The 26428-nt window shown below is 43.0% G+C and overlaps 2 protein-coding genes across 4 annotated transcripts in view; both read right to left on the bottom strand.

Annotated features, from left to right (window-relative positions):
- Nucleotides 1-448: 448 nt before the first annotated feature.
- LOC147013887 (otoraplin-like) lies at nucleotides 449-24014 on the bottom strand. 3 transcript variants are annotated; one of them, XM_085851209.1, is made up of 5 exons: nucleotides 7292-24014; nucleotides 7088-7146; nucleotides 2822-2961; nucleotides 2589-2699; nucleotides 449-1041 (listed from the first exon to the last, which is right to left on the bottom strand). In XM_085851209.1, the coding sequence occupies exons 2-5, from the start codon at nucleotides 7137-7139 to the stop codon at nucleotides 1012-1014; spliced, it is 333 nt and encodes a 110-aa protein (XP_085707335.1). In that variant the 5' UTR covers nucleotides 7140-7146; nucleotides 7292-24014; the 3' UTR covers nucleotides 449-1011. The 3 variants fall into 3 exon arrangements, with proteins under 3 accessions (XP_085707335.1, XP_085707334.1, XP_085707333.1); XM_085851208.1 differs by having other exon boundaries at nucleotides 7483-24014; XM_085851207.1 differs by having other exon boundaries at nucleotides 7088-24014.
- A 219-nt stretch (nucleotides 24015-24233) lies between these two features.
- LOC147013885 (pinin-like) overlaps nucleotides 24234-26428 on the bottom strand; it is a 32525-nt gene continuing 30330 nt past the window's right edge. The window contains exon 9 of the mRNA XM_085851206.1: nucleotides 24234-26383. Coding sequence (XP_085707332.1) covers nucleotides 25467-26383 — 917 coding nt within the window. The 3' untranslated portion in view covers nucleotides 24234-25466. The remainder of the gene's footprint in view (nucleotides 26384-26428) is intronic.

The raw sequence follows: 26428 nt of genomic DNA, 5'->3' as shown, positions 1-26428 counted from the left end.
AAGTTCCCTGTCGTGTAAGGTCCTGAAAGTCCCGTCGTGTCCATCTTGTATACCCCGTGTCCCCCCCCAATCCCTCTCCCTTTCACATATCTCCTAATGTCTCTGTTTCCCATTGTTTTGTCCTTGTTGTGCGTTGTGTGTTAGCTCTCATACGAGCCTCGACAATGTATACAAAAAAAAAAAGGTTTGTAGTCAGAAGAGAAATTATCTCATGGATTGTGGATTTTGTAACAAACAGGAGACAGAGGGTAAAATACCAAGGGACTCCATCTAACTTGAAATCATTGGGCTGTGGAGTATCACAGGGAATAAATATTGGTCGTCTGGCACACCTCAATAGTTATGGCCTTTGGTCGTGATGGAAGTTGAATTGAGATAAACAATATAAGTTAAAAAAAAAATTATAATTCCCCTTCCCCCAATTCACAGTGACGATTTAATTCCAAAGTTTTGAAAGGCATTATATTTATTTATGTGTATATTTTCAACACTAGCAATACAGATACACTACTTGCTGAAGTTTACTACAAACAGCAGACATCATCGAACGAGTTCTATTAAACGTTTGGAAATTTGACATTTCACTTCATTTTTAATAAGAGTGAACAAGTCAAGTTTCTAAATCAGAATTGCCATGTCGGCACATTATCAACATTCTTATTGTACACCATTTTTGGGGGGAAAATAAAAAAAAGAAAAGAAAAAAAGGAATGCACCATTTGGCAGTAAATGCAACTAAAGCAAATTTATGCAATTTATATGGAGGCAGTAAGGGTTGTCGACAATTTGCTGAAACACGTGATGTCACCTGTTTTTGCAGCCAATCACAAAGCCGCAAAAGCAGAACGACGCTGCCTTCACAGAAATCGATGCAGAATTCACCGACATTGCATTGTTTTCAAACAAGGTCACTTTGTAAACTTTACATGCCATCCCGATGTCATGGTTTTGATTTTGAAGTTGTATATGCTGCAAGGCTTGGTGTTTCGATGTTGTCGGCCGTGGTCTTCGCTAGTTCTCAGTACAGGTAAAGTCGTAGTCCTGTATCAAAATATAAAAGCAACAATTAAAGGAGAGTCGTAAATGCTTAGATTTTCCGACAAACGAGCAAGATCAATAATCGTTACCTCTTCCCAGTAATGGGAAAGCAATTTCAATCAACCAGTAGGTTTTATTTACATCTTTTGTAAGACAACGAGCTTATTGATCCACCCTGTGAAAATAATTTTCTCCCTTGAAGACCTCTATAAGCTGTCCCAATCCAGAAGAAATGAATCTTTTGCTACAGAACAAAACTATTCCTGATAAAAGGCAATCTTTATATTATCTACCTCGAAAATGATGCAGTCAACCTTGCGGAGATGTTAGATATCCCTGTAGGGGCCCTCGAGGTGTTTAATGAGGAATCTGAGTCGCTGGGATTACAGGTTTCCTGGGTCAAAACTAAGATCCAGGATTTCAATGACATCTTGGATTTTGCTATCTTGTCTGTTCCTGTTTGTGGTGAGGATGCTGAGGTCACGGAGAGATTCACTTACCTTGGCAGTGATATTCATGTCTCCGCATGTTGTGAGCCAGAGGTCATTGGACATCTGGGTCGGGCCTGGAGAGTCATGCATTCACTGGATCATGGGGTGTGGTGCTGCCAGTACCTATACTGACAGTTCGTCCTCCTGCATCAGACAAAATCTGATGCAGGAGGATGAAGGTCAAGTCTTCAAGTCCTTGATGCTTACAGTCTTGCTCTATGGATGTGAGACTTGGACTGTGACCAAGGATCTGAGACGAAGAGTTAACTTCTTCAGTACCAGGTCTCTATGGAGAATCCTTGGCTATTGCTGGTCAGATTTTGTCCAACGAGCAGTTGCTCAGACTTAAATGAGACTTATTACCTGTATAGTCCTTGAGCATCAGCTGTGGCTGTATGGACATGTGACTCGATTTCCTGATGCTGATCATGCTCACCAGATTCTCTCAGCGAGGGAGCCTCGTGAGTGGAGGAGGCCATTGGGCTGACCACGTGCCTCGTGGTTGCAGCAGCTTGATCGACATCTTCTGGAGATGCAGATGGACCAGGCATCTGCCTGGGGGATGGCTAGACTGAGGCCCCTGGAGTACCAATGGAAAGTGGACGCTGCGACGTGCTGCTCCGGCGCATACTTCCTATACCTAACTTAACCTGAAACAGGTGGGATCTGATTCTCAACTGGTTTTACGAGATACATCGGAAATTTTAAAGGGACGGGGAAGTATTTATCAAAACATTTTCACAAAAATACGGGAGGAGGGCATTGAGAAAGGATTGTGACATTGTATAGAGAAGGAGAAAAGCATTTGGGGTCTGGGTCTCCCTCCCTTGGTTGATTTGCTCCCTCGCACCACAGATCCTTTCTTACCGCTTATTCTTCTCTTAATGTTGGCAACTATGCAAATGCAACAACAACGATGATAGCATAATAATAATAATAATAATAATAATGAACCCTCCCCCTCCCTGGGTGTTTCTAGTATGTATAAGAAATGCATAGAATGTTTGAAGATGACGTCACAGTCGCGCTTTAAATACCAACCAAGCAAACGTTTCTCACCTCGGTGGGGTACTCATACGTTGCGTTGTGGAAGTGACGAGTCACGTTCACGATTTTTTTTGGAAAGTAGCCGAGGTTGGGTGAATAGTCTGCAAGGTCAGGGTTGTACACCTGTGGGATGCATGCAGAGGGTACATGGGAAATTGTCCATTTATATAGCAGGGCAATGCAAAATGTTGAGTTTGTACATCTGATGTATTCAATAGATTTTCTGCTCATGGTCACACACTCACGCTTCCACTCCAGTATTCCTCTTTCCCGGGCTTGCTCTTGAGCATCAGGTAAATGAACACCACCTGTCCGCGCTTGATGTTGAGGAAACGACAATCTTCAGCCACATGTCCATCGATTGTTTGTCCCATTAGGATGGGGTCTGCAATAAGATTTTGGGGCAAGAGACAGTTGGTCTGTCCCCGCAATAACCGCACGATTTTTCGCCAATATAGTAGATACTAGTAATAGTTGGCCAGCAACTGTGGGAAACCCCCGCGTCTCACAAAACTCATGCAAACCCTCGCTCGTCTGAGTCTCCCTCTCATTATGTTGGGTATTTAAACTACAGTCAGTCTGACCTAGGTTGCTCGATGGTGCGGCTTGCTTTTGGAACCACCATTAGGTTGCCCAGAACAATTTGTTACACTTAATATGGCTAATTGATTTGGATCCCAGCAGCTATATTCATCGGCTGAGACGACGCATGCAGGACCTCAGACCCTCCCCTATGAGAATTTGGAGCACACAATCACAGGTACATCCACGGAGCACTGCATCAGCGGCACTACCATGCTCCCGGCATGATGCAACCAGCAGCCATAGACTGCATACCAAACAATAATATAATATATACAGTAGAAGGAGCTCTAGCTTGGCATGCCTGCGTCCGTCCGTGAACGTGGGTGCTTTCAGTAATAATAGCATGTAGTTATTTCATCATGTACAGTACTTGTATCGCATTATCGATCACTGTTTTTACTTATTTCTCCACCAGCGATCTAGGAGGCGGTTCATGTTGTGTTGTCATGTGTTCTATTTTTCATCATTCATAATTTCATGCACAATTTTCCACCACAAGCAAGCTGCTTAGTCTGAATTTTTTTATAGGACCAGCTCACAAACGTTCTTGTCATAACAGATCTACATGTACTCTCGAATGTCAACACATTTTTCTGTAAGGCTCGCTTGGCTGCACCTGGATGGGTTTGAGGGTAGTGGAGTAGCGGCTGAAACCCGAATCCTGTCCAGGAGGTTCCTCCTGATGATTCCATCTTAATTCTTTATTTCTTTGGGTTCCTTCTTCGTCTTTCATTTCATTTTTTCATACCACGAAAATCACAAACTGAGCTGCGTTGTTATATGTAATATATATATATATATATATATATATATATATATATATATATATATATATATATATATATATATATATATATATATGTTATGTTTTTGAGGGGATGAAGGGATTTCATAAGAAAGATGGGATTGTATAGAGTTGTTTGGTCCATGGACGTGTAGGAGACATCTCGATGTAATTAAGTTGGGAGACTGTGAGCTTAAGTGTTACTTGTCACCATAGGGGGGGGGGCTGGGGGCTTGGGGCTTGTGCCGTGTTGATTCGGTAGGGATCAAGGATAACTTCCTCAGTATGTAATTGCTCCCCTGTGACTTTTCCCGATGATTTTATAACCAAAGCCACGATAACGAATAAGCAAAACGTGCCAAGGGGGCAGAGGCCCCACATTCCCGGGTTTCATGCGAGCAGGCCATGCCCCTGAGGCAGAGGTTTGATGGGCGTGACATGAGATGCATGGAGAGGAAGAGGGCGTGGGAGGAACAGATCAGAAAGGAAGGTCGCAGAGTAGTAACTGAGGGACACACACGGTTGAGAGAGGACATTAGTCAGAGGACACAAAGGATCTCGCTTTTGCTCTTGGCACGATGAAGGCTGCATGATTCTCGTGTTCGTGCGGTGTGAATTGGCTCTCGTGCTGAGCAGGACGTTGGCCGTTGACGGTTCGGCTGAGCCGTGAAGTGTGTACGTTTCTGAGGAGGGAAGGAGAGCATGCCATGGGGCCTCAGAAATCGTCTCCTCGTGTGGGCCATCGTTGTGAATAGACCGAATCCAAGAGAGGAACAATTGGCATATTCGCTCGTGAAAAAAAGCTGCAAGGAGTCTCTGAGCCTTGGTGTTAATTAGCGCTCACAAATTAATCTCTGAGTCTCGGCTGTAGGCCTCCAAGGGAGAAGTTTGGCCATTCGTCCAGATAGGGATTAAACCCCCTGGACACGACGGTCCATTCCAATACGTGCTCAACAGACAGAATATCGTCCGGTTTTGATTTTTCACCAATATAATGTAGGCCAGCACCCGTGGGAAATGTACCGGCACAGACATGTATGATATTTGGACATCTTGAGTTGGATGCTACACGCAGTTTTCCAAAGTGGGTGCTGGCAATCTGACAGATCCAGAAATGAAGTAATGTAAACAATTTATTTACTTCACATAATATGTGAATTACATGTCCATGCACATGGGAAATACAGTTTGTTTATAAATCCTGTACAGTATTTACACTTTATTCAGCATTGAAAACTTAGCGAAAATCAAAATTGCGTACAACAACCTTCCATATTTTTTTTTCCGCTGATGTTTTACATAAAAGGGAATAAGAAAGGACAGGTTGGAGTTTTATTGATTTATGACTTAAATTATTAATCATGACTATTTTCTTTCTTCTGCTTGGGTTGTAATCAAAACATACCTTTCTTTCATGATAGATGATGCGTTGTTCAGTTTTCAAATGTACATCAACTCAGGAATCCTCTTGATTGTACAAAATTTTTATTTGGGTGCTGTATAGGCAATAGTCCACTGCCTGATTGCCCCCCCAAAAGAACATCCATTCCCTAATTTCCTCTGCATGGGTTGTAATTAAAACATACCTTTCTTTCATGATAGACGATGTGTTGTTCAGTTTTCAAATGTACATCATCAACTCAGGAATCCTAACAAAATTTTTATTTGGGTGGTGTATAGGCAATAGTCCACTGCCCGATTGCTCCCCCAAAAGAACATCCATTCTCTAATTTCCTCTGTATGGGTTGTAATCAAAACGTATCTTTCTTTCATGATGGGAGACAGGTTGTTCAGACTTCAAATGGACACCAGAGGCTTGAAGCCTATAAGTAGCCACCAAAATGGTGGAGGTAGATTTCATATTTTTCAGGTTACAATTATTGGTGGAGTCAGGTCAGTTAGCCAAAATCCACCCTGGACGGACAGAGCTTCAGAGAATATCATCGTGGACATTCCACACACATGCACGGGTTCAAGAAAATAGAAAAGTAATAATAAATCGTTAGCAACACAATTATGCCGCAACGAATGGATGTCTTTAATTAACCAACATCCCTGATGAAAACAATGCGAGTTATTTTTTTTTAACGTCAAAATCACAATGTATTAATTCTATTTAATTTTTCCCACGTTATAATTATTGTTCGAGGTTATAATTGTTAAATTTTATAATCACAGTGTATCATACTTAATATTACTGCATTCTAATTATTAAAGAGGTTATAATTGTTCAAACGTCCAGATCTTCTGCCACATCTCCCACATTATATAGGACAATACCCGGGAGTGTCAGAAGAATAAATACGTAAATAACTGGAGAGTTCAGAGAACACCTCAACCCACGGTCTTCAGAAAAAAAGGACATGGGCGGGGTCTGCGAGTGGAAAATCTGATTGGTCGAGATGATGTCACATGGCGTAATATTTTGTCCAAGTACTGCAAAGCGAAAGGTTTATTTGAAGTGCCAAAAAGGCAATTTGTGTTGCTCCGGGGTTCAAGTATATAATTCAATTGAAATAAAAGATTTTAAATGTTGTAGAAAATTTTCTTTTGGAGGTTTACCGTCTTTCATGCAGTGTCTTTGACACCACCTTATTTAACACTTTACATGAGTTATTTATGCCTGTTGTTTGTGTCCTTTATAATGTCTTAAAAGCAGCAAATTTCCTGTTTGGAAATTTTTTCAATTTTGTTTGACTGCCAGACAGGCAAACAGTGTAAAAACAAGTGATCTCACTCCTCTCTACACAGGCGTTATTGGGACAAATTCAGAGCCAAAGGATTACTAAATTACAGCTTTGTTTTCCCATTTGTGTTCAAAATAAAACATTCAATTGCAATCAAGTTGTTCTTCGATCACAAACTGACGTTTGTAGACAGACAAACTGAACTAATTGCTTAACCCCACTTTTTGCTTCGCACATGTAGGGTAAAAACTTGTTTCCACACCTAGGGCATCCATTGTATCGTCTCCACAAGTAGCTAACACACAAGCGAACATTCAATGCTGGACTGCACTTCATCTTTCACACTTTCTCCGAATAGGATTTCTGACTTTGCAAATTCGGGTTCGATTAACTCAAGGTGTAGTGAATCCAAGTCAGTCTTAGCGGTGTGGATAGAACGATCGGTATCAACTCACAGGTACATTCGGGATCTCCGCACAGCTTCTTGTTGGATATTCTCTCCTGCATCGGCCAGCTGCAGCACACGGACAATAACACAAGGAGGGATACAGCGAGAGAGATCGATCCCGAGCAAGCCATAGCGAGACGGTGGCTTTCCTCTCGGAGCGAAAAGACCCCTCTGGATCCACCTAACACCCTCACCCCACCCCTCGGTCCACCTGTGAACGTGTCGTCTCCAAGGCCGAGATGTTTTGATGTGACCTTCAGATCAACCAGCAGGCAAGCTCAAGATTCGGCGTCCGCTTTGGCTGGACTCTGAACCAGGGCGAGTTGTTTATTTAGTGGAGCTTCGTATTTACCTGTGAATATGTGTAATATTACTTGGTCATGTTTCTCACGCTTTCCTCACCAGAGTTGGAGTAAAGGAACCAAGGTGTGCATCGAGATGTGTTCAGTCGTGATGGGGGTAACAGGTAGGACATGTCTTGGAAAGTACTATATCTGCAGCTCCTTACATTGGAACAAATCTCACAGCAGCGCATGGTCAATGAAATCACCAATTTTTCATGGTCGAGGTTCCTGGAAGAGCGAGAGCAAAATGCAAGGGAACAAAATGGGAGGGGGGGCAGGATGGCAGGGAGGGGGGCAGGACGGAATGGGACATGCCTGGTGTTGGCTTAATCGTTAGGGTGGTGGGCTTGGGATCCTGAGTTCAAATCCCGCTCAGCTGTTGAATACCAGGTGGGGTTGACTCTGCCTGTCAATCCTTCCGAGGTAGGCAAAATGAGAGCCAGCTTGCTGGTATCCTGTGTCGGAGTGGTGACCCGTCCAGGATTGTGCCTAATAGCCAAGGAGACTGCTGAGGCAGCACCAACGTTCTGCACAGAGTATGGTCCCAATGGATGGATGGGGGGAGGGACACTGATAAGAGGGTACAGGTGAGAGAGAATGAGATCAAGGAGAGAGGGAGGACACCTGGGGTGAACAAGCTGAATGAAACTCAGCAAGAAGAGGAAGAGGAAAGTGGGGATGAAACATAAATGGAACAAATCAACCAATAACGAACAAACGAAAAGAGGTGAGGGAGAGGGGGAAAATCACAACCTGGAAAAAGGGAGTTCTTGGAAAGGGGGTCATTTGGGGTAGAAGAGATCATCAGTATGGATGGAAACCTGAGGTGGGGGTGAACAGTTGTTTTGAAGTCCAAGGTGGAAGAATGGGACTGAACAGATTGGGGTAGTTGGTTCCACAGGTGAGAAAGGAGGAACAAATGAGTGAAGGGAAGCAGTGAGCCTGAATTTTGGGAGTTTCACAAGAAGAGGGTAACTGGCAGACCATGTTCACCTTAGAAACCTAGGAGGGCCAATACCAAGGAAGAGAGGGCAGAGGGTGCAAGACCAAAAAGGAGACTTTAATTTGTTATAAACACAAATGATGTAATATGTTGCCATTTTCCCATTACTGAAAATGTTAGAAACATGACGTCATTAGGACCAATTCAAATGGACATTACCCTGCATTTTCTGAAATAAGTAAAAGCAAACTTACCGCCATTCACGGACAAACTTCAGTTGGGCTTTTCTTGTTCAGCAGTTGATATGAATGAGAGGATATCTATTTATGACGTACTCACAAGATGGTAATTGAGAGGGAGCATAAGTGGTCGATCTATCCACATGCAATAAGTAATTAAATAAATATTGCCGGTATAGATCTAGTTATGCTTAGTAACCCCCATTGCTTACATGGCAAGTGACCCGTATTTTGCGGGTTTGACCCGTATTCTTTCTTTAAACCTGTGGACCTGTTTTCGTATCGTTAAAACCCGTATTTGATGGAAAGTACAATCAATATTAAAAACTCAAACTTTATCTTCCAATTCCACTCGCATGGATTCACACACACTGTGACAGATTTGTAGTGATCTCTATCCGTTATGCAAGGTACCGCTCTCGTCTGACTATTGGCTGTGTGACGTCATAAGCTTTACCCAACCGACCAATTCCTTCAATCCTCGTTTGCTCACATCGTCACTTCCTCTCGTCTACCAATTGTCGTTACTCCAAATCAATCCGTAGGTCTATTTGCTTTCCAATTCGCTCTTCGACTTCTTACTGTGATATTTATCGGTACTTTTGAGTATTTTGAATGTTAGGATTAGATTCGGATCATTTTCATTCGTATTCAGGGTGTCCACAAATTACCGTTCCAAATTCAAACCCTCATTAAAAAAGGAATGAAATGGGATACAATTATGTGGTTTGACGCTTTGTGAACGAACGAACGAACATTTCACAAAGTTTAATTGTCAAGGTCATCTCACATTCATCATCACTTGGTCTTTATAAACCAGGCAACACTGCTCTTTATTGTGGGGACGCTATTTGCTGTCAGTGATGTCACACATCACAGGCAACAATTGGAAATGAAAAAAAAAAATAAAACTTTGAGAAATGTTATATTATGTTTGTGTGTTGTCTTTGTTGCGGGCCGGAGGTCTGGTGGTGAGAACGACCGCGAGGTGGTGTGGGGGAAAAAATTATATTAATGTATTCTAAATTGTAACAAATATAGTTTTAGAAATGTAAGTTTTATGCTATAAGTTGAATTGGCTGTCCTTTCTGGCCAAGAGACTTTTGCCCTAAATGTTGATAAATGTCTTGGTCTGGAGCGATGTGACCCGAGCTGATAAATGAACCTTTGCCGAGAAATGTACGTAGTGGCTTCTCGCCTAAAAGGACATGTCTGCAGTCTGGGTTGATAGCCCCCACCACTCTCCCAAGAAAGTATAAAATGCTTTGAAATGTAAAATTGTTTCAGTGCAAGTACCTGAGTAAGTAGAGAATCTCAGTGGCTTGTACTCCTTGGAACTGACCAAGTACCAAGTGAGAATAAAACTCTCTGATGTAATGTGGAGGTGAATTGAATCGGGTTGGTTTAACTGTTTACTAAAGTAAGAATAAATGAAATAGAACCAAATAATATTGCAATCAATGGGGATTCTTAAGTTCATTGTACGAGGGTGAGAAGTGTATGGTGGATAATTAGAAAATAAATTGTTTCACAAGGAAGGACTTGTGTGGACATCGGTTATCAGTGTCAGTGGGTTTTATGCACGATTTTATAACCAAATCGGACAAACGTTAAACTCTGCCTAAGTTAAATAGGATTCCACAAGAAAATTCTTCAACGATCACAACGGGGTGGGTGAAAAATCCACATCAGTTGGCACCTGGTGACTCGGATTCGAACCGACGTTGGTGCGGTGCTCGTGACCAGAGGTGCTTAATCTGCCGGAGGCAGTGCCTGGAGGAATGACAAGTGCTTGAGCGAAGGTAAGGGAGAGTGCTCTCAGCAGGTAACGCATTTTGAACAAAGAAAAGTTCATTGTCAGATAATTTTATTGATAGAAAGAAGAGGATCCGGCGGAGAGTCCGTTTTAAAGTAAACGATAAGTACTGTAGTTGTTTTAGAGAAGTGCTGGAGGAGTGCAGAGGGCAAAGTACAAGAAGAGGCTCGACGAGGAGCCAGACGAGTAATTAAATTGGCATGATGAAGCGACATGCCACATGTTTGCATTGATACGGACCGGCTGAGAGAGAGAGGCCGAGGACACGGCTGAGACGCCGAGATAGGGTTATGGTTAAGTGGAAAATAGATAAATATTATAAGTTACCTGTTTGTAAGAGTTACCCTTTGTTCATTGAACTCACTGGAAGTTTGTTGGCGGTGAGGTTGTTATATTATATTGTGTGGAGGTTTTACGGATTTGTAAATGCAATGATTTGCACGAAATGTTTTGTAGAGTGCAGGAGACGATTGAACGGCTGGGAGCGTGGCTGGTGATTTGCATTGAGATGCATGTTTTGCTGAAAGTAAAAAATGAAACTTGTGCGAGTCCAATATTCACTGCATTGAAACATGTTCTGTTGGGATTTTGACGACATTTTTAACAACTAAGAAACTTCAGGCAGAGAATCGAAGCAGCTTGGCTGTTCGTGGTTGGTGCTGATAACGCGAAGGTCGCAAGCTGCGACAGTGCAGCTCGCCCCCTCCACTGGATCTGTGGGGGGTGACATGTCTTTCCACTGAGTCTGTGTTTGAGTCTTAGCTTTAAGTGTGAAATTCGATTCATATGCAGATTCAAGAGGATGGGGCTATTGTGTCGAAGTGTGCATGCCATTGGCAATGACTTTAAAATGATATAGAAATGTGATTGGTATTTGTCACGTGATCACACGCGAGTCTATGAGATGCAATGCTCGTTAGTGTGTGTGTTGAAGCCATGACAGAGTTATGCTAAACTGTGGGTTTTGCTTGTCAGAGTTTTTCTTTTTCTTCCCACCGATGTGGAGAGAACTTCCTGTTCCTTGTTACTTGGTGTTTGTGGTGCACCCTCTCTACTGAATCTGTTTAAAGTGAAGTCCATTTAGGGAAAAAGTGTTGGAGTTTTATTTAAAAACCGTAGGGATTTTGGATAAATTGAAATAACAATTGTGAATGTGGGATATATTTGGAATGTGAAGTCTTGGGAGTTGAGCTCTCGCTGGTATTGTGATGATTTGTAATTACACAACCCAGCAGGTTTAAGTGCTGGGCAAGCTCTGAGGACGTGTCAGAAATGTTTCGAAGATTTTGATTTAAATGAAGAAACGTGATTTGGAATGATTTTAAAATTGATTTGATGATGTTTGGCAGGTGGGGCGATTCACAGATAATTCATGATGCCCTCGGATGGACGTTGAAATAGGCGTGCCGGTTTATTCGTCTGTAAATGTTAATGTTGCCTGAATTTGTGCTGGGAAGGCAATGGCAAACAACCCAGTGTAACCCTTTGATCGATTCAGTCAAGGTAAATTCATGATTTAATTGGATAGACGCTGAAAATTTAATTTTGATTTATGGATTTTAAAAGAAAATATTTTTATTGTTTTGACCAAAAGTTGTTTAAGAGAGATTGGTTAAACATTATTTTTGAGATATTTTACGCTCTGCAGCTCGGCAACACGATGTCAGGATGGCCGAGCGGAGTGGAACTCTCAAATTGGGGGTTGTGCGGTAACTGTGTTAGTTACTTTCAGACTCAGTTCATTAAAAAAAAAACCCCCAAAAAAACCCCGTTAATTGAGGATAAGGAAAAGTTACTGAGAATTAAATCAAGATCATAAAAAATGGCAGTTCCTCTGGAACTATTTGTGAATGAAACTGTAAATTGTTTAGTAGATGTGAATGTTAAATTGGTAACTGTGCAAAATCGAATTGGATTCGGTTCTTGAAGAAATAGATTACTTTCATATTTTGGGATAAATGATGGAATATTTTTGTGAAAAGAATTATTGATCGTAAATTGGAACCCTGATAAAGACTGTTTGCCTTCACATGGAAATAGCAAATGAGATGAATGTTTGAGTACACGTACAACTGAGATTTCTGTATATTTTAGTTGTCATTTAGGGAAATAATAAGGAAAGAGATAAAATATTGATAATGCAAGTTGAATGCTTTGGAAGAACCTTTGCCAGTCTTGTGGAAATACATGAGCCCATGATGTTTACCCATGATGTTTACTCGATGTTTACCCATGATGTTTACTCGATGTTAACTTTGGTTTTGTTTGTTTCGGAGTGTTGAACGCAGTTAAACTATGAAATGTACGATTTCGTCTAAAAATGAAGCTTGGAAAGAACTTCCACACAAAGATTGGATGATGGGAGAACCCAGATTTTGGTGATTGGGCATTCAACACGTGATCATGAAACTGTACCCCTTCCTGAGGAGATAAGATGGTGCAATGTGGGGAAAAAGAAAGAAAAAACCCATTGAGGAGAGGGTTGAGCAAAGTCTTAACGTCGGCGTTGTGTGGTGCCTGCGTGGAGGAATGTTCTCAGCCACACTCTCGATTGCCGCTCTGCAAATGCATCGTGAACTTGCTGTGGTTGCTTCAATGTACGACAGGCCTGGTGTTCCACACTGCGAGTCGTTTACAACATGTGTTCAATGGTGCGAGTGGGGGCAAGTGCTGCAAAGCGACTGCATCTAACGTGCACAGCTCGCTTGGTGAAATCAGGCCTGATTGCACGGACTGCTGCTGCGAGGCCCCAGGTTCTGTTGGGGCTGGATCTCTGTTCACCTCTCGAGTCCTTTTCATCTCCTTCAACCCAGTGTTCGGCCCAAGCTTGTACTTGCCCACATCTACCTTCTCCTCAGCTCAAGGAGTGCTTCAATTGTGTTTCCCATTGGGTGCTGCTCTATCCACACCCTGACCTGTTTATCTTCTGACTTCGGGTGGCATGTTTTCAATGTGTGACACATGCTGATGAACAGGCCATAAATTAAATGGAAAGTCACTCATGTTCTGATATGAGCACTTGCTGCCATTGTTGATTGACCATGAGTAATGGAAATCTTTTCTCCTCCAGGAATTACATGGTAATCATGTGTAAGAAAAATTATTCAAATTTTCCTTTAAAAAAATTAATGGGGGAGTGTGGGGGAAAAATTTATATAAATGTATTCGAAATTGCAACAAATAGAGTTATAGAAATGTAGCCTGGTGTTGGCGCAGTGGTTAGGGCAGCGGCTTGGGATCCAAGAGGTCCTGAGTTCAAGCCCCGTTGGGCCACTGAATTAATACACCAGGGGGTTGACTCAGCCTGTCATCCTTCCGAGGTCGGCGAAATGAGTACCAGTGTACTGGGCCGGTGTATACCCCGGTTAAAATAGGTGTACCATATCCCTGTGTCGTAAGAGGCGACCAGGGTTGCGTCAGGAAGGGCATCCGGCGTAAAACCTGTGCCAAATCACAATGCGGATCATACGGATGATCCGCTGTGGCGACCCCTAACGGGAGCAGCCGAATGAAGAAGAAGAAGAGTTATAGAAATGTAAGTTTTATGCTATAAGTTGAATTGGCTGTCTTTTCTGGCCAAGAGACTTTTGCCCTAAATGTTGATAAATGTCTTGGTCTGGAGCGGTGTGACCTGAGCTGATAACAGCGAAACTTTGCCTCGAAATGTACGAAGTGGCTTCTTGTCTAAAGGACACGTCTGCAGTTTGGGTTGATAGTCCCCACCACTCTCCCATGAAAGTATAAAATGTTTTGAAATGTAAAATTGTTTCAGTGCAAGTACCTGAGGAAGTATAGAATCTCAGTGGCTTGTACTCCTTGGAACTGACCAAGTTAGAATAAAACTCTCTGATGTAATGTGGAGGTGAATTGAATCAGGTTGGTTTAACTCTTAACTAAAAGTAAGAATAAATGAACTAGAACCAAATAATATTGCAATCAATGGGGATTCTTAAGTTCATTGTACGAGGGTGAGAAGTGTATGTATGGTGGATAATTAGAAAATAAAATGTTTCACAAAGCAAGGACTTGTGTGGACATCGGTTATCAGTGGCAGTGGGTTTTATGCAGGATTTTATAACCTTATCGGACAAACGTTAAACTCTGCCTGAAGTTAAATAGGATTCCACAATCAACTAGGGAAAATCCTTCAACGATCACAACAGGGTGGGTGAAAAATCCACATCAGTGGGGAAAGTTACGTCGATTCCCACCAGACTCTCCAGAATTGTAGGCTGTTGCTCACGGATAAATCCATGAGTCGGCGGATCACTTAACCGACCGTGGACGCCAATACCTCCACCGCATAGCGTAGGGTCTTTTTGTTTAGAACCAATTTACCTAATTAACCATGCGGTGTTGTCTTCCAGGGAACCACGCCCTCGGCACGTCTTGCTCAATCCGGGTCACTCTACCGACTGCAGTAGAGTTCTAACTACCGACTGCAAACTCCGGTTCGGGTGCAGTCGAGCGGAACTGCCAAAGCCGTGCCGGCTAGGATGAGCAGATTAACAGGAACAAAGACCCGACTAAAACTCAGATCCGAACCAATGCTGGACCAATGAATGAAAGGATGGAAATGAACTGGGAACATTTCTACAATTGTTTTATTTTCATCAAGGACACAGGGCAAGCTTATCGTGGATATACAGGAGATTTCCAATGACCAAAAACACTTATGCAGTTGTACTTGGACGGCACCACACACACACACACACAGACGAAAATAAAACTCAGGTGAATTCCAAGGAACTTTGCAGCCAGGGAGAGAGATGAGCTGGGGTAGTGGCTTGGCTGGGTACCTGCACGTTGGAGGGAGGGGGGTGCTCTGTGGTGTGGTACCTGCCAATGGTCGTGCAGCTCGGCCTGCAGTCACACGCGTGGGGCTTGTGTCCGTGGAGGAACCCGGGTGGGGATCAAAGTCGCGGACAGGACCCAGCGAGAGACCCAGTCGAGGTCGGGTGTCCTCGGTTGTTATCGGAATCGACCAGACGGATCGCTCCACCAACGAAGAACGGTCATGCACGACCACCCACAGACTCGTGAAAAAACTCTCAGTCTGTCAATCCTCGTACACCGAACTCAAGACCAGCAAAACTCCAATAAATGCCCCAGCGAATGCAGAACTGAACTGAGCCTTTTGACAACTCCAACGAACGTGTCTCAGAGGGTCGCTTTGTCGTCCATCCACCTCTCAGTGAGGTGGGGTCTTGGTCAAAACTGACATCACATCACTGTCCGCACTTTCTGGGTGGGGCCTCGGTCAGGCACCAGCGAGGCCTGCCCACTCCACGTGTGTTTGGGGAAGGTGCATGACTGTGCAGCCACACTACGTTTGGGGAAGCCGAGAAGGAACTGGAACAGCGAACGTGGAGATTTTGCCTCTGAAAAAACGAGTCTCCGGAGACAGCGGGTGTACAGTGGTATGCTGTGGCCAGTGAACAGAGGGCTGCAAGCGCTCGGAAGGTACAGTGGTTCCAGAAGAGGGGAAATAAAAGAATTTGTTAACCTAACTAAAAAAACATCGCAACGCACCCCTTTGATTTCCAACAAAACACGAGGAGGGGTTCTGTCTACACATATACTTAACGGCAAAACTAACTTCAGGGCACCTGTATGTTTGAATGCATATGGTTTCTCTAACCATAACATCTTACTTTCTCTATCGAGTGCAGCCTGTGGCTGCTGTTTGCATCATTGGGTGGGACACAGCTGTGTAACTGCTGATGCAGTGTCCCCCTTACCAGTACACTGGTACTCATTTTGCCAACCTTGGAAGGATGACAGGCTGAATCAACCTCCTGGTGTATTTTAATTCAGTGGCCAACTGGGGCTTGAACTCAGGACTACAGGATCCCAAGCCACCACCCTCACCACTAAGCCAACACCAGGCTTCCAACATCTTACTTGGAACCTCCTTATCATCACTGATTAGTGAACATATCGAATAGTATTTTTACCACATCTGGTTAACCCTTTGTGTGCTGCAGTTTTCAGCCGCATGCTTCCTGTTTAAGAATTTTTTTTCATAAGGCTGTGAATTTCAAGTGGTATTTGCAAAAGTGCACAACTGGGCATTGTGGCAGTGGCATGTGCCTGTAATCCAGCTACTCAGAGGCTTAGGTTGGAGGATCACTTGAGGACAGGAGCTCTGTGCTGGGCCACACTATGAGAGGGTGTTGGGCAGCCCAGAAGGATCACTTGAGGACAGGAGCTCTGTGCTGGGCCACACTATGAGAGGGTGTTGGGCAGCCCAGAATCATGGCAAAACCCAATCTTTATCCCTGTCATAAGAGGCAACCAGGGTTGCATCAGGAAGGGCATCCAGCATAAACCCTATGCCAAATCAGTATGCAGACCATAACAGATGATCTGCTGTGGCGACCCCAACAGGAACAGCCAAGCAAATAAGATTTGCAAAAATACACAACTTGGGTGGCAAGCTCAACAAATAACCCAAGTTAAAACGAAATAATTTGCTTCAATTTTTTTTTAATCTTGTCACAAATATGTGATCACAGCACACAAAGGGTCCCCCACTTTTGATTCCTACCAAGAGTTTTTTTTGTCACCTTAAGCTTGTTGGATGGAAGGTTGCAACATCACCAAAAGGCATTTAGCATCTTGTGGAATGGATGCAGAGACAGACAGAGGGAGTTTGGGAAGGTGGAGTTTGTTCTAAAATCCTGCAAATTTGCAGTGAAGACCTCAAATGGCATGCTCAATAAAATACAGACCCTGAAGACCTCAAACAACCAATTTTTATTTAAACCAGTTGGTTGCACATTTGAATTACCAGTGATGGATGTTATACGAGAGGTATGTTCAGTTAGCAAACGGATTGCTTGATTCAAAGCGCTCAATCAAGCACTCCAACGGAACGGAGTGCTCAGCCCTGCTTAACAATATGGCGGTCTCGATGGAAGCACGTTGTCGTGGTACTCGAGCAAATACTCTCCAAGCCGTCGTTTTCAGTTTTGCTCCATCCTGTTGTGACTTCCCCAAACAAATTTATTGCGTTAACAAATTTATTGCGTTAACAGCAACTAGAGTATGAGGAAGTGAGAAAGGAAGATAAATAAATGGAGTCAGAAGGTGATATGATGGTTGTGATATGCACCCCACCACTGTGAATTTTGGGGTTGGGTTGGGGGGTGCATGTTTGTAGTTCTTAAAGAATTAGGATGGAAAGTAGAGTAAAAATGAAAGTATGAAATAAACATTGTAATAATAATAATAATACCTGCTACAAAGTACCTCTGCAGTGACATGCACACCATATTAGGGCAGGGGGAACCAAGAAATGGAAACTAAATGGTATTCATAGAATACATACCCCAGTCTTGAGGACTTGGTGCAATGCAACTCAAGTTTTTTTTCTTTTCTTCTTTCATCCAATATGGCTGACATGACCGATGACATCTTTATCAAAGCATATTTTCCTCCAGTAATTGATCAATTAGTTACATTGTGCATTGATCAGTTAAGTGGTTTCTCCAACAAAGATTTTTCCCTTCAATCCAATACCAGACCACATGACACACGATGGTCATTTTCATGAAAATCCTGTTCAAATTTCAAATCAATCAGATGAAAAGTGAGGATTTCAGAAATTTAGCCTATTGGTTGACCTCAAAAGTAATTTATGGTTGAATCTCATGAGGTGATGTGAAAATTCTGTTCAAATTTCAAGTCAATTGGATAAAAAAATTGACAATTTTATAAACTTCAGCCAAGTTGACCTCAAAGGTGACCGCGATATCACATGGTCATAAACATGCGGTAAAATCTCAATTTCCTCTGCTGAATGCTCTTAACAAAATGCAGACACGTACGACGTACACGATCGATCGCTTAACCGTCTTTCGCTTCGCGAGCGCATGGTAGTGAGAATAGACCATTAAAGCCGAGAGAAGTTAAGACCTCTCAGATTTTTGATACACTGAGGCCAGAAGGGTCAAATTACCATTTTCTCAGCAGTGATACTCTTGACCCAAGAGATAGACACTCACTTCCAAGCTGTTGAGCCTGGGTTCGAATCCCGACCGTTATAAATTGCCACCATGGTGTTTCATCAACGTTGTGTGTGCGCTGTCCCTCAAATGGGCGTTAAGCTGGGTATCCCCTCTTTTAACAGTCTATTTTGGCTAAAGATCGCATGGTGTCCTTCACACAGTAACCAAATTACGCATTCCTACCCTCACAATGCTGGGAAGGCAATGGCACATGACCCAGAATTTATTTTCATTAAATTTATTCAGCAGCACAAACTCGACAGAAACTGCTGCAGCTCATCGAATGAGGAAAGTTAAAAACATAAACAAACGTTTCTTCCACCAGAAGGCTTCAGTAAATGTTGAGAAAGCTTTCAAATTCTTTAACTCACCTGCAAATTTCACACAAAGGTGCGTGCGACAAGATTCAGTTTGCAATAGCACAGACAACGCTAAATAACAAGTCCCAACTCTTTCACACTTGTGCTTCGGGCAGACAGAGGACCCGTTGTGACGAACATAGCTCGCAGAGACGTCGATTCTGGGTGCGGCTGAAATGTAAGGCCCAGTAAGACTGTTGTGACGTTGAGGGCACAATGAATGATTGGCAGTGATCCCAGTAATCCAGTACCACGGTCAATTTAGATCAGAAACTGCCACTCAGGTAAAATACCAAGTACTATTTAATACTTGAACTTGGTATTTTTGATGTACAATAAGTCTTTACAGAGCAATGTCTGCAACAGGGTGTTAAGCAAGGGTTAAACTAGGTGGTTTGCCATTGCCTCCTCAGCATTGTTTTGCCATGCTCAATTATTTTAAATGCTGAACATCGTGGAAGGAAGCAGCACGTACCATTTTCAGTCTTTGTTACGACTCAGAAGGGGTTTGAACTGTAAACCTCCCAGACTCTCAACCCTTACACCAGCAAATCTGGAACAACTAAGCTGTTAAAGGACATCAATATATTAGGGCAGAACAAGGTGGAGAAATTAAAATTGAGATGAAGAATAAAAGAGGGAAAGATATGGAGAGAGAAAGGGGGTGGGGGTGGGGAAGAGGGGAGGGAGGTGTTGAAGGAAGGGAAGATGAGGTATGGAGCTAAACTCGAGAACACATTTTTGTATCGAGTGGACTCTGATCGAGGAGCCGGGACACCAAACAGATCAGGACGTAGAAGAAGGAAAAGAATAGTAGAAAGAAGTGTGTGTGAGGGGTGGGATAACAGCAGGGATTTGGATCACCTATTAGTTTAAGTCTGTGTTCAATGCTTGATACAAAACAAAACAAAACTAGAACTGCCACTTTATAACTGCTGGCATTGATGAATGGGTACCAAGACAGCCAGCTTTGATAAAACATGAGACTGATGATAGTTGAAAAGTTTTGCTTCGACGAGTTAAGTGGTTCCAGAGAAAACATTATTTAATATTTTTCTTAAATCCTATATGGCTGCCAAACCATGTGACCTATCTAATTATTCATAAAGAAACTTGTATCCCTTTGCATTGAAGAATATGAATGTGAAGTGTCCCCTTGATCTGACCAGCCGTTCTGGAGAATATATATATATATATATATATATTTATATATATATATATATTTTTTCCAAAACAATATGGCTGCCGAACTGAGTGACCTATGTATGACGTTATAAATATTTTTTAACGGTGAATTGTTGCATAGATGATGCTCAATAAATTTCAAATTTTTCCGATGCAGCATTCTCCGTCAACTTTTCACCGGGATACCGCTTCATCGATGATGTCATGAAAAATCTCTCGTGTTCCCCATGGTGAGCTCTTAACACGTGCCAAGTTTCAATTTTTTTCACAAGCACCCGCTCCCTACAGGAGCCGTCAAGGGGGGTCATGTTATTATATGTATGCCTATTTTACTCCAAGAGGCCCAGGATTACACCCCAAAAATAGTTGCGATCGGTTTAGCCATTTTTGCGGTACCTGGGAAGACAGACAGACAGACAGACGGTGAATTATAGTAAGATTGCACGGTTTCAGAGATAGAGGTCCAAACTTTTTTCGTTTTTCAAAGATGGTCCGTACCACGTGACCTATGACATCATAATTATCAATTAAGTATGCTATCAAAAAGAAAGATACATACTACAGTGAAAATTTTGTGTTCACGAGAAAATGAATTTTAAAGCGAAAAAAAAAAACCGGAAAAAAATAAAATAGAATCACTGGCGGAATAAAAATAACAAACAGAACAAAAACAATAGGTTACCTAGCCTTGGTATCCTAATGGAATAACATCACTTACTCATGTAAAGTTAGCCTGAGATACAGTGATCACCATATGAAAGCAGATGGATTTCTCAGTCTGTCACACCCTTTTCCCTGGGAGGTCTCTTCGAACATGCAATCATCTTGGTGGCGTCCAGCACTGAACCCATCCCGTTGCTTTGCTGACGGCAGTTGAACACCGTAACCCATATATCCAATATCCGTAGGTGACGGGCTGAATGCCAGACGCCAGGAACGTCATTATGTCTCGTACTAGGCAAGGCCTTCACTGTGGTGTGTTACTCACAACTCAACAAGAATTGCATTTTGTGACTGGGGATTAGAGGGGGGAGAGAAAGAAGAAAGAAAAAATACCCGTGCGGGAGTGACGGTCATCTCTGCGAGAAAATATATAGCCCCCTGAAGGTAGGGCAGTTTTTGCAAACTTTGAAGTCACGTGACGCGAAAACGAAAGCCAAAAATCCGTCCTGACCAAATTTAGATATTGTCCCATAGATTCATATGCCACAATCAAATTCAAGATTGCTTGAGAAATGTAGGAGGAGATAGATTTTGAAAATCGTCATTTTCGCATTTTTTGCCAACTTTGAAGTCACGTGACACGAAAACGAAAGCGAATATCGAAAATCAGGCCTGACCAAAATTTAGATATTGTCCCATAGATTCATAAGCCACAATCGAATTCAAGATCGCTTGAGAAATGGCGGAGGAGATAGAATTTGAAAATCGTCATTTTCGCAACTTCAAAGGCCTCGTGACCTTGACCTTTGGTGACCTTGAAAGTCATACCATCGTCTACGTCTCATCGACCTTTATCAGGATCACTAATGACCAGATGTCCCGCTTCAACTTCATCGTGAACGGACGGACGGATCGTCACCTCTCCTCTCAACACCAATATTATTAGGTCATGCTCGAAGAGATGACCGAAGAAGGGGAAAAAAAAAACAAAAACTGGAAGGTGACTCTTGCACTACTGGTCAAAAGTTTAAGAACACCCCCATTTTTCCAGTTTTGACTGATATTTAAGCAGTTCAAGTCCAGTGAATAACCTGAAATGGTACAAAGCTAAGCAGTAAACTGCCAGAGGTAAAAAAAAAAAAGAAAAAAAGGTTAAGCTACCAAAAACTGAAAAATAATATAAATTTCAGAGTTGTTAAAAAAGGCCCTTTTCAGGGAACAAGTAATGGGTTAGCAACTGCAGCTGTTCTGCAGCAATGGAAGTAAATTAAGCCTTGAAAGTTGATGCAAACAATTCCTACAGATGTCCCAACTTTTGTTGATTAGTTACAAACCCTCTGTCTGTATAAAAGCGGTGTTGGAACAGACTGTGTTGCAACACCCTCTGAAGCATTATTTGGACAATATTGCACTGCAGGAAGTAGTATATTGCTATCATAATGGCGAGAAAGACAATTAACAAAGGAAGACAGACAGACCATAATAACCCTTAAAAGTGTAGGTCTTTCCTTTGGATAAATTGCAAAGTAAGCCAAGGTGTCAGTGAGTACAGTTTCCTGCACCATCAAAAGGCACTTGGAAACTGGAGGAAACTGACAGGAAGAGGACTGGCAGACCCAAAGCCACAACACAATCAGAAGACAAGTTTCTGAGAGTCAACAGCTTGCGTGATAGGTGGCTCACAGGACAGCAGCTTCAAGCACAGATTAACACTGGTCGAAGTAAGGAAGTCTTAGTTTCAACTGTGAGGAGAAGACTTCGAGTGGCAGTAAGAAAGCCATTGCTAAGATGGCAAAATAAGAAAAAGAGGCTTGCCTGGGTGATGAAGCACCACCAGTGGACTACTGAAAACTGGAAGAATGTCTTACGGACCGATTAATCAAAATTTGAAATATTCAGTTTATCACGCAGGATTTTTGTACACCGTCGAGTAGGCGAAAGGATGGTTCCTCAGTGTGAGACACCAACTGTCAAACATGGAGGAGGTAGCGTGATGATCTGGGGCTCTTTTGCTGGTTCCAGAGTCGGCGACTTGCGCAGAGTGACTGGCACCCTGAACCAAAAGAGCTACCACAGCATTTTTCAGCGCCGTGCAATACCATCTGGTCTATGCCTAGTTGGTCAGAGGTTCATCCTACAGCAAGATAACGACCCAAAACATACCTTCAGGCTATGTCAGAACTACCTTAGAAGAAAAGAACAAGGCAGTAGGCTTCAAGTCATGGAATGGCCAGCAGAGTCTCCAGACTTAAACCCAATCGAGCTGGTTTGGGATGAACTGGACAGAAGGGTGAAAGCAAAGCAACCTACAAGTGCAACACATTTGTGGGAACTTCTGCAACAGTGTTGGGAAGAACTTTACGAACAATATTTGATTTCCATTCTAGAAAGAATGCCATGAGTATGTTCTGCTGTTATTTCTGCAAAAGGAAGCTCCTTTGAAGAGTCAAAAATTTAGATAAAATTATGTTCAACAAAACGATTCCATGATTTCTTTTTTATCTGCAATTGATTATTTGTTCTATGCTATAATTTCAGTGTACATTGAAACATTAAACTGCTTAAATTTCAGTAAAAACCACAAAAATGGGGGTGTTCTAAACCTATTGACCGGTAGTGTATGTCATGAAAAGGAAAAAAAAAATACGACACCAGTGACCTTTCCGTATGTGGCGGGGCTATCTGAGAGAGAGAGAGAAGATCCTTCAAGTTTGGCATTGTTACATCACACAAACCCAGCAGAATTATTCACAGCCAGTTAGTTCATGTTAAGGACAAGGTATATATATATATATATATATACACATACACTTGCTATACATATACGCACTTGAACCTGCATGGTCACAGCCAGGTAGTCATCTTTGAGAGAGAAAGAAAAAAGTTGTTTGCTCGATGTGCAAAGGAATCCATTTGGGAAAAAAAAAAAAAAGTTGAATCACCATCTCAACAAAAATGGCGGTTTGCTACTTCATCTGTCACGAATGTGGGGCAAAGCTACATTTCCTCCAAGCCATGTGCAATCGCCACATGATGCCTGGATTGGTCTGCAGACCAACTAACCTTACCAACGACCATGGTCACGTGGCAATGCTCAAGTGTCTTCTTCACTTGAACATCTGCCGTGACCATAGCGTGTGGATGTTTGCCGAAATGTCTGCTTTACCGACCTGCGAGTCCAGCTTTTTCAGTTTATAAACGTTTACTGTTACAGCCCAAATTAGACTCTCTCTCAAAAATCCTATCTCTTTCCTGATAACTACACTCTCTGCCGTGACATTTCTCATCCTTCAGACAGACAGGCAGCAGCCTCTTCCCTCTCCTCAGACCTTGACAAAAAAAATTAAAAAAAAAATTACAAACTGGTCAAACACTATTTTGTTTATGTATCCATATTAACCTTCATTGTTACCTGCATCCCTCGTTTGTCCGTCTCCATCTATTTTCTTCCTCTACCCTGCTGTTAGCGTGTGTCCCGAAATTCACCGACACCGACATTTTAAGGAACGTATCCCCCGCAAATGGCGAGATCCGACAGTATTAACAAAAGTACACCCCTCCCCCCACCCCAGAACAAAACTTCATATTGACAAAGTGTTTAAAGAAACTTTATCAAAAGCAAAAAATTAAAATAAAATCAATTTACATTCAAAACGAACAAACAAATTGTACCCAAGAACGAATGACTAGGAGACAACAAAATAAAAACTTGTGTGTGTGTGTGTGTGTGTGTGTGTGTGTGTGTGTGTGTGTGTGTGTGTGTGTGTGTGTGTGTGTGTGAGAGAGTGTGTGAGAGTGTGTGAGAGTGTGAGAGAGTGTGAGAGTATGATCATTACCAAATTAATTTTTCACAAATCAAGAATTCAATCTGGAGTCACATTCTGAGATGCAACATACATTCAAATAAACTTGACCTTTACGGAGAGGTACAAAATGCATCATATTATTGGGGTGGGGTGATTAAAGTAAAAAAAAAAAAAAAATTACAATTCAATTACAATGCAGAAAATAATTGCAGGGAAAAAAAAAATACCACATGGTGGTGTGCTTCGTGATACATCTTAGAGTCAGCAGCCAAATATAAATAACCAATTCTCGTTCACACGTCATTTGCGGCACCGTCCCACCGCTGACGAATGACGAAGCAGAATACTAGTACTAAAACGGAGATCATTTTGCATTGCGAAGTGAATGGGGGGGGGGGGGGAAGCAGGAAGAAGCCTAGCTTGGTAACATTTTTAATAAACTTTATCAATTTACAAAAAAAGAACCCCAAAAATCCTCCCAAAGAAAACAAACTACAACAGGAGATGGATAGACAGGAAGATGTTTACCAGTGTGGTAAAACAGGAGTTATTTACAAAACATTTTAAAACAGGTTATGGGTACAAATGTGTGAAGAATGTAATTTAATTTACACAACTGCGGAAACCATCTCTCAACTCGGGGGCCAGATGCTGGAACTACTTGGACGCGTTTGAGACACCAGCCGCGACGAGATGAGCAGTTCAGTATTACACGAGCTTACGGGGCTGGAAACACGAGCGAGTTCACCACTTATACCGCAGGGTGGAGACGTGACCTTGCTATACACTCGACCCCTTCCTCTCACAACCCTCTACCTTCTTCCCACTGCTACTCCAAATTTACATTCCCATACTTACCATGCTCCAAGCCGAATGCCGGCACAAGACGATTGTCCTGGTAGAGATTCAATTGGAAATAAGGAATTATTCGACGTTAAAAACTACGCCAAAGTGAACATTCTCTCGCTCATTGCTCGCAATGATGTATTTCATTTTAAATGGGTTGCAAAGAATCTGGTCTACTCCTCCATCTCTTGCTCTGTCACCAAGTCACAAGGTTCGGCTTCTATTTCTATTGCGACGTCAGTGACAGGAAGCACAATGGCTGCTGAATCATTATCATGCGAAACCTCACTCTCGCGCTTTCCCTCGCGTTCAGCCGAGTCCACGAGTCTGTGTACCTGCTTGGTCTCCCCCTCTTCCCCCTTTGGACCCTTTACCGCCCGTCTCTCGGTCTCGCCACCTTTTGCGGATGCATGTTTCCGTTCGCGTTCATGACCGCCCGCCCCACTACCATGGCGACGTTCCACCCGGCGATCGCGCCGCCGCTCAGAGCTATGCGGCTGTCGGCGCCGGCCACCCCGTTCGCCGCTGTGGTGCCGCCTACGACGTTCACCTTCTTGGCGAGTGTCCTTCGTGCTATTAAGCGACCTGTCTTTGGGCTCACGCACATTTTCGCCTCTGTCAGTCCTCCGCCGGTCCTCACGCTCTCTACGATCCCTGCTACGCCCCCAAGACCCTTCCCCACGTCTCCGCCCACGCTCTCTATAATGTTCGAGTCTACCCACACCCCTCATCTTACCTTTTTCAGGTGCCAGCCTCCGCTCTCTCCCCTCACCCTTTTTATCCTGCACAACCCCACCTTTGGAAATCTCATCCCCAACTCCCGCATTTTCATCATTTTTCCGATTTCTTTTGCCAAACTCCCCACCCTGTTGCTCAGCATCCGCTGCACTCCCAGCCCGTACTTCATCCACAGCGACTCCGTCGCCCGATCCCAGCTTACCCTCCTCTGGCCCCACCTCCGGCCCGTTGTGCTCGGCCTCGTCTGGCCCAACCTGACCTTGCTCACTCTCACGACGCGGCCCACGCCGTGGACGCAGCTCCATGTGGTCGAGATCTTCAGCGAATGCCCTTTGGCGAGCCTCAAACAACTCTGTGGAAGCAAGGCCACATTTGAACAGTGACAAAACACAAAGGG

Source organism: Eptatretus burgeri, chromosome 13 (genome assembly GCF_056783735.1).
Source record: "Eptatretus burgeri isolate ZD-2024b chromosome 13, Ebu_testis_v1, whole genome shotgun sequence".
In the NCBI taxonomy this organism is placed as follows: Eukaryota; Metazoa; Chordata; class Myxini; order Myxiniformes; family Myxinidae; genus Eptatretus; species Eptatretus burgeri.
Note: the sequence above shows the minus strand (reverse complement) of the source record. Positions and strands in the feature narration are given on the sequence as shown.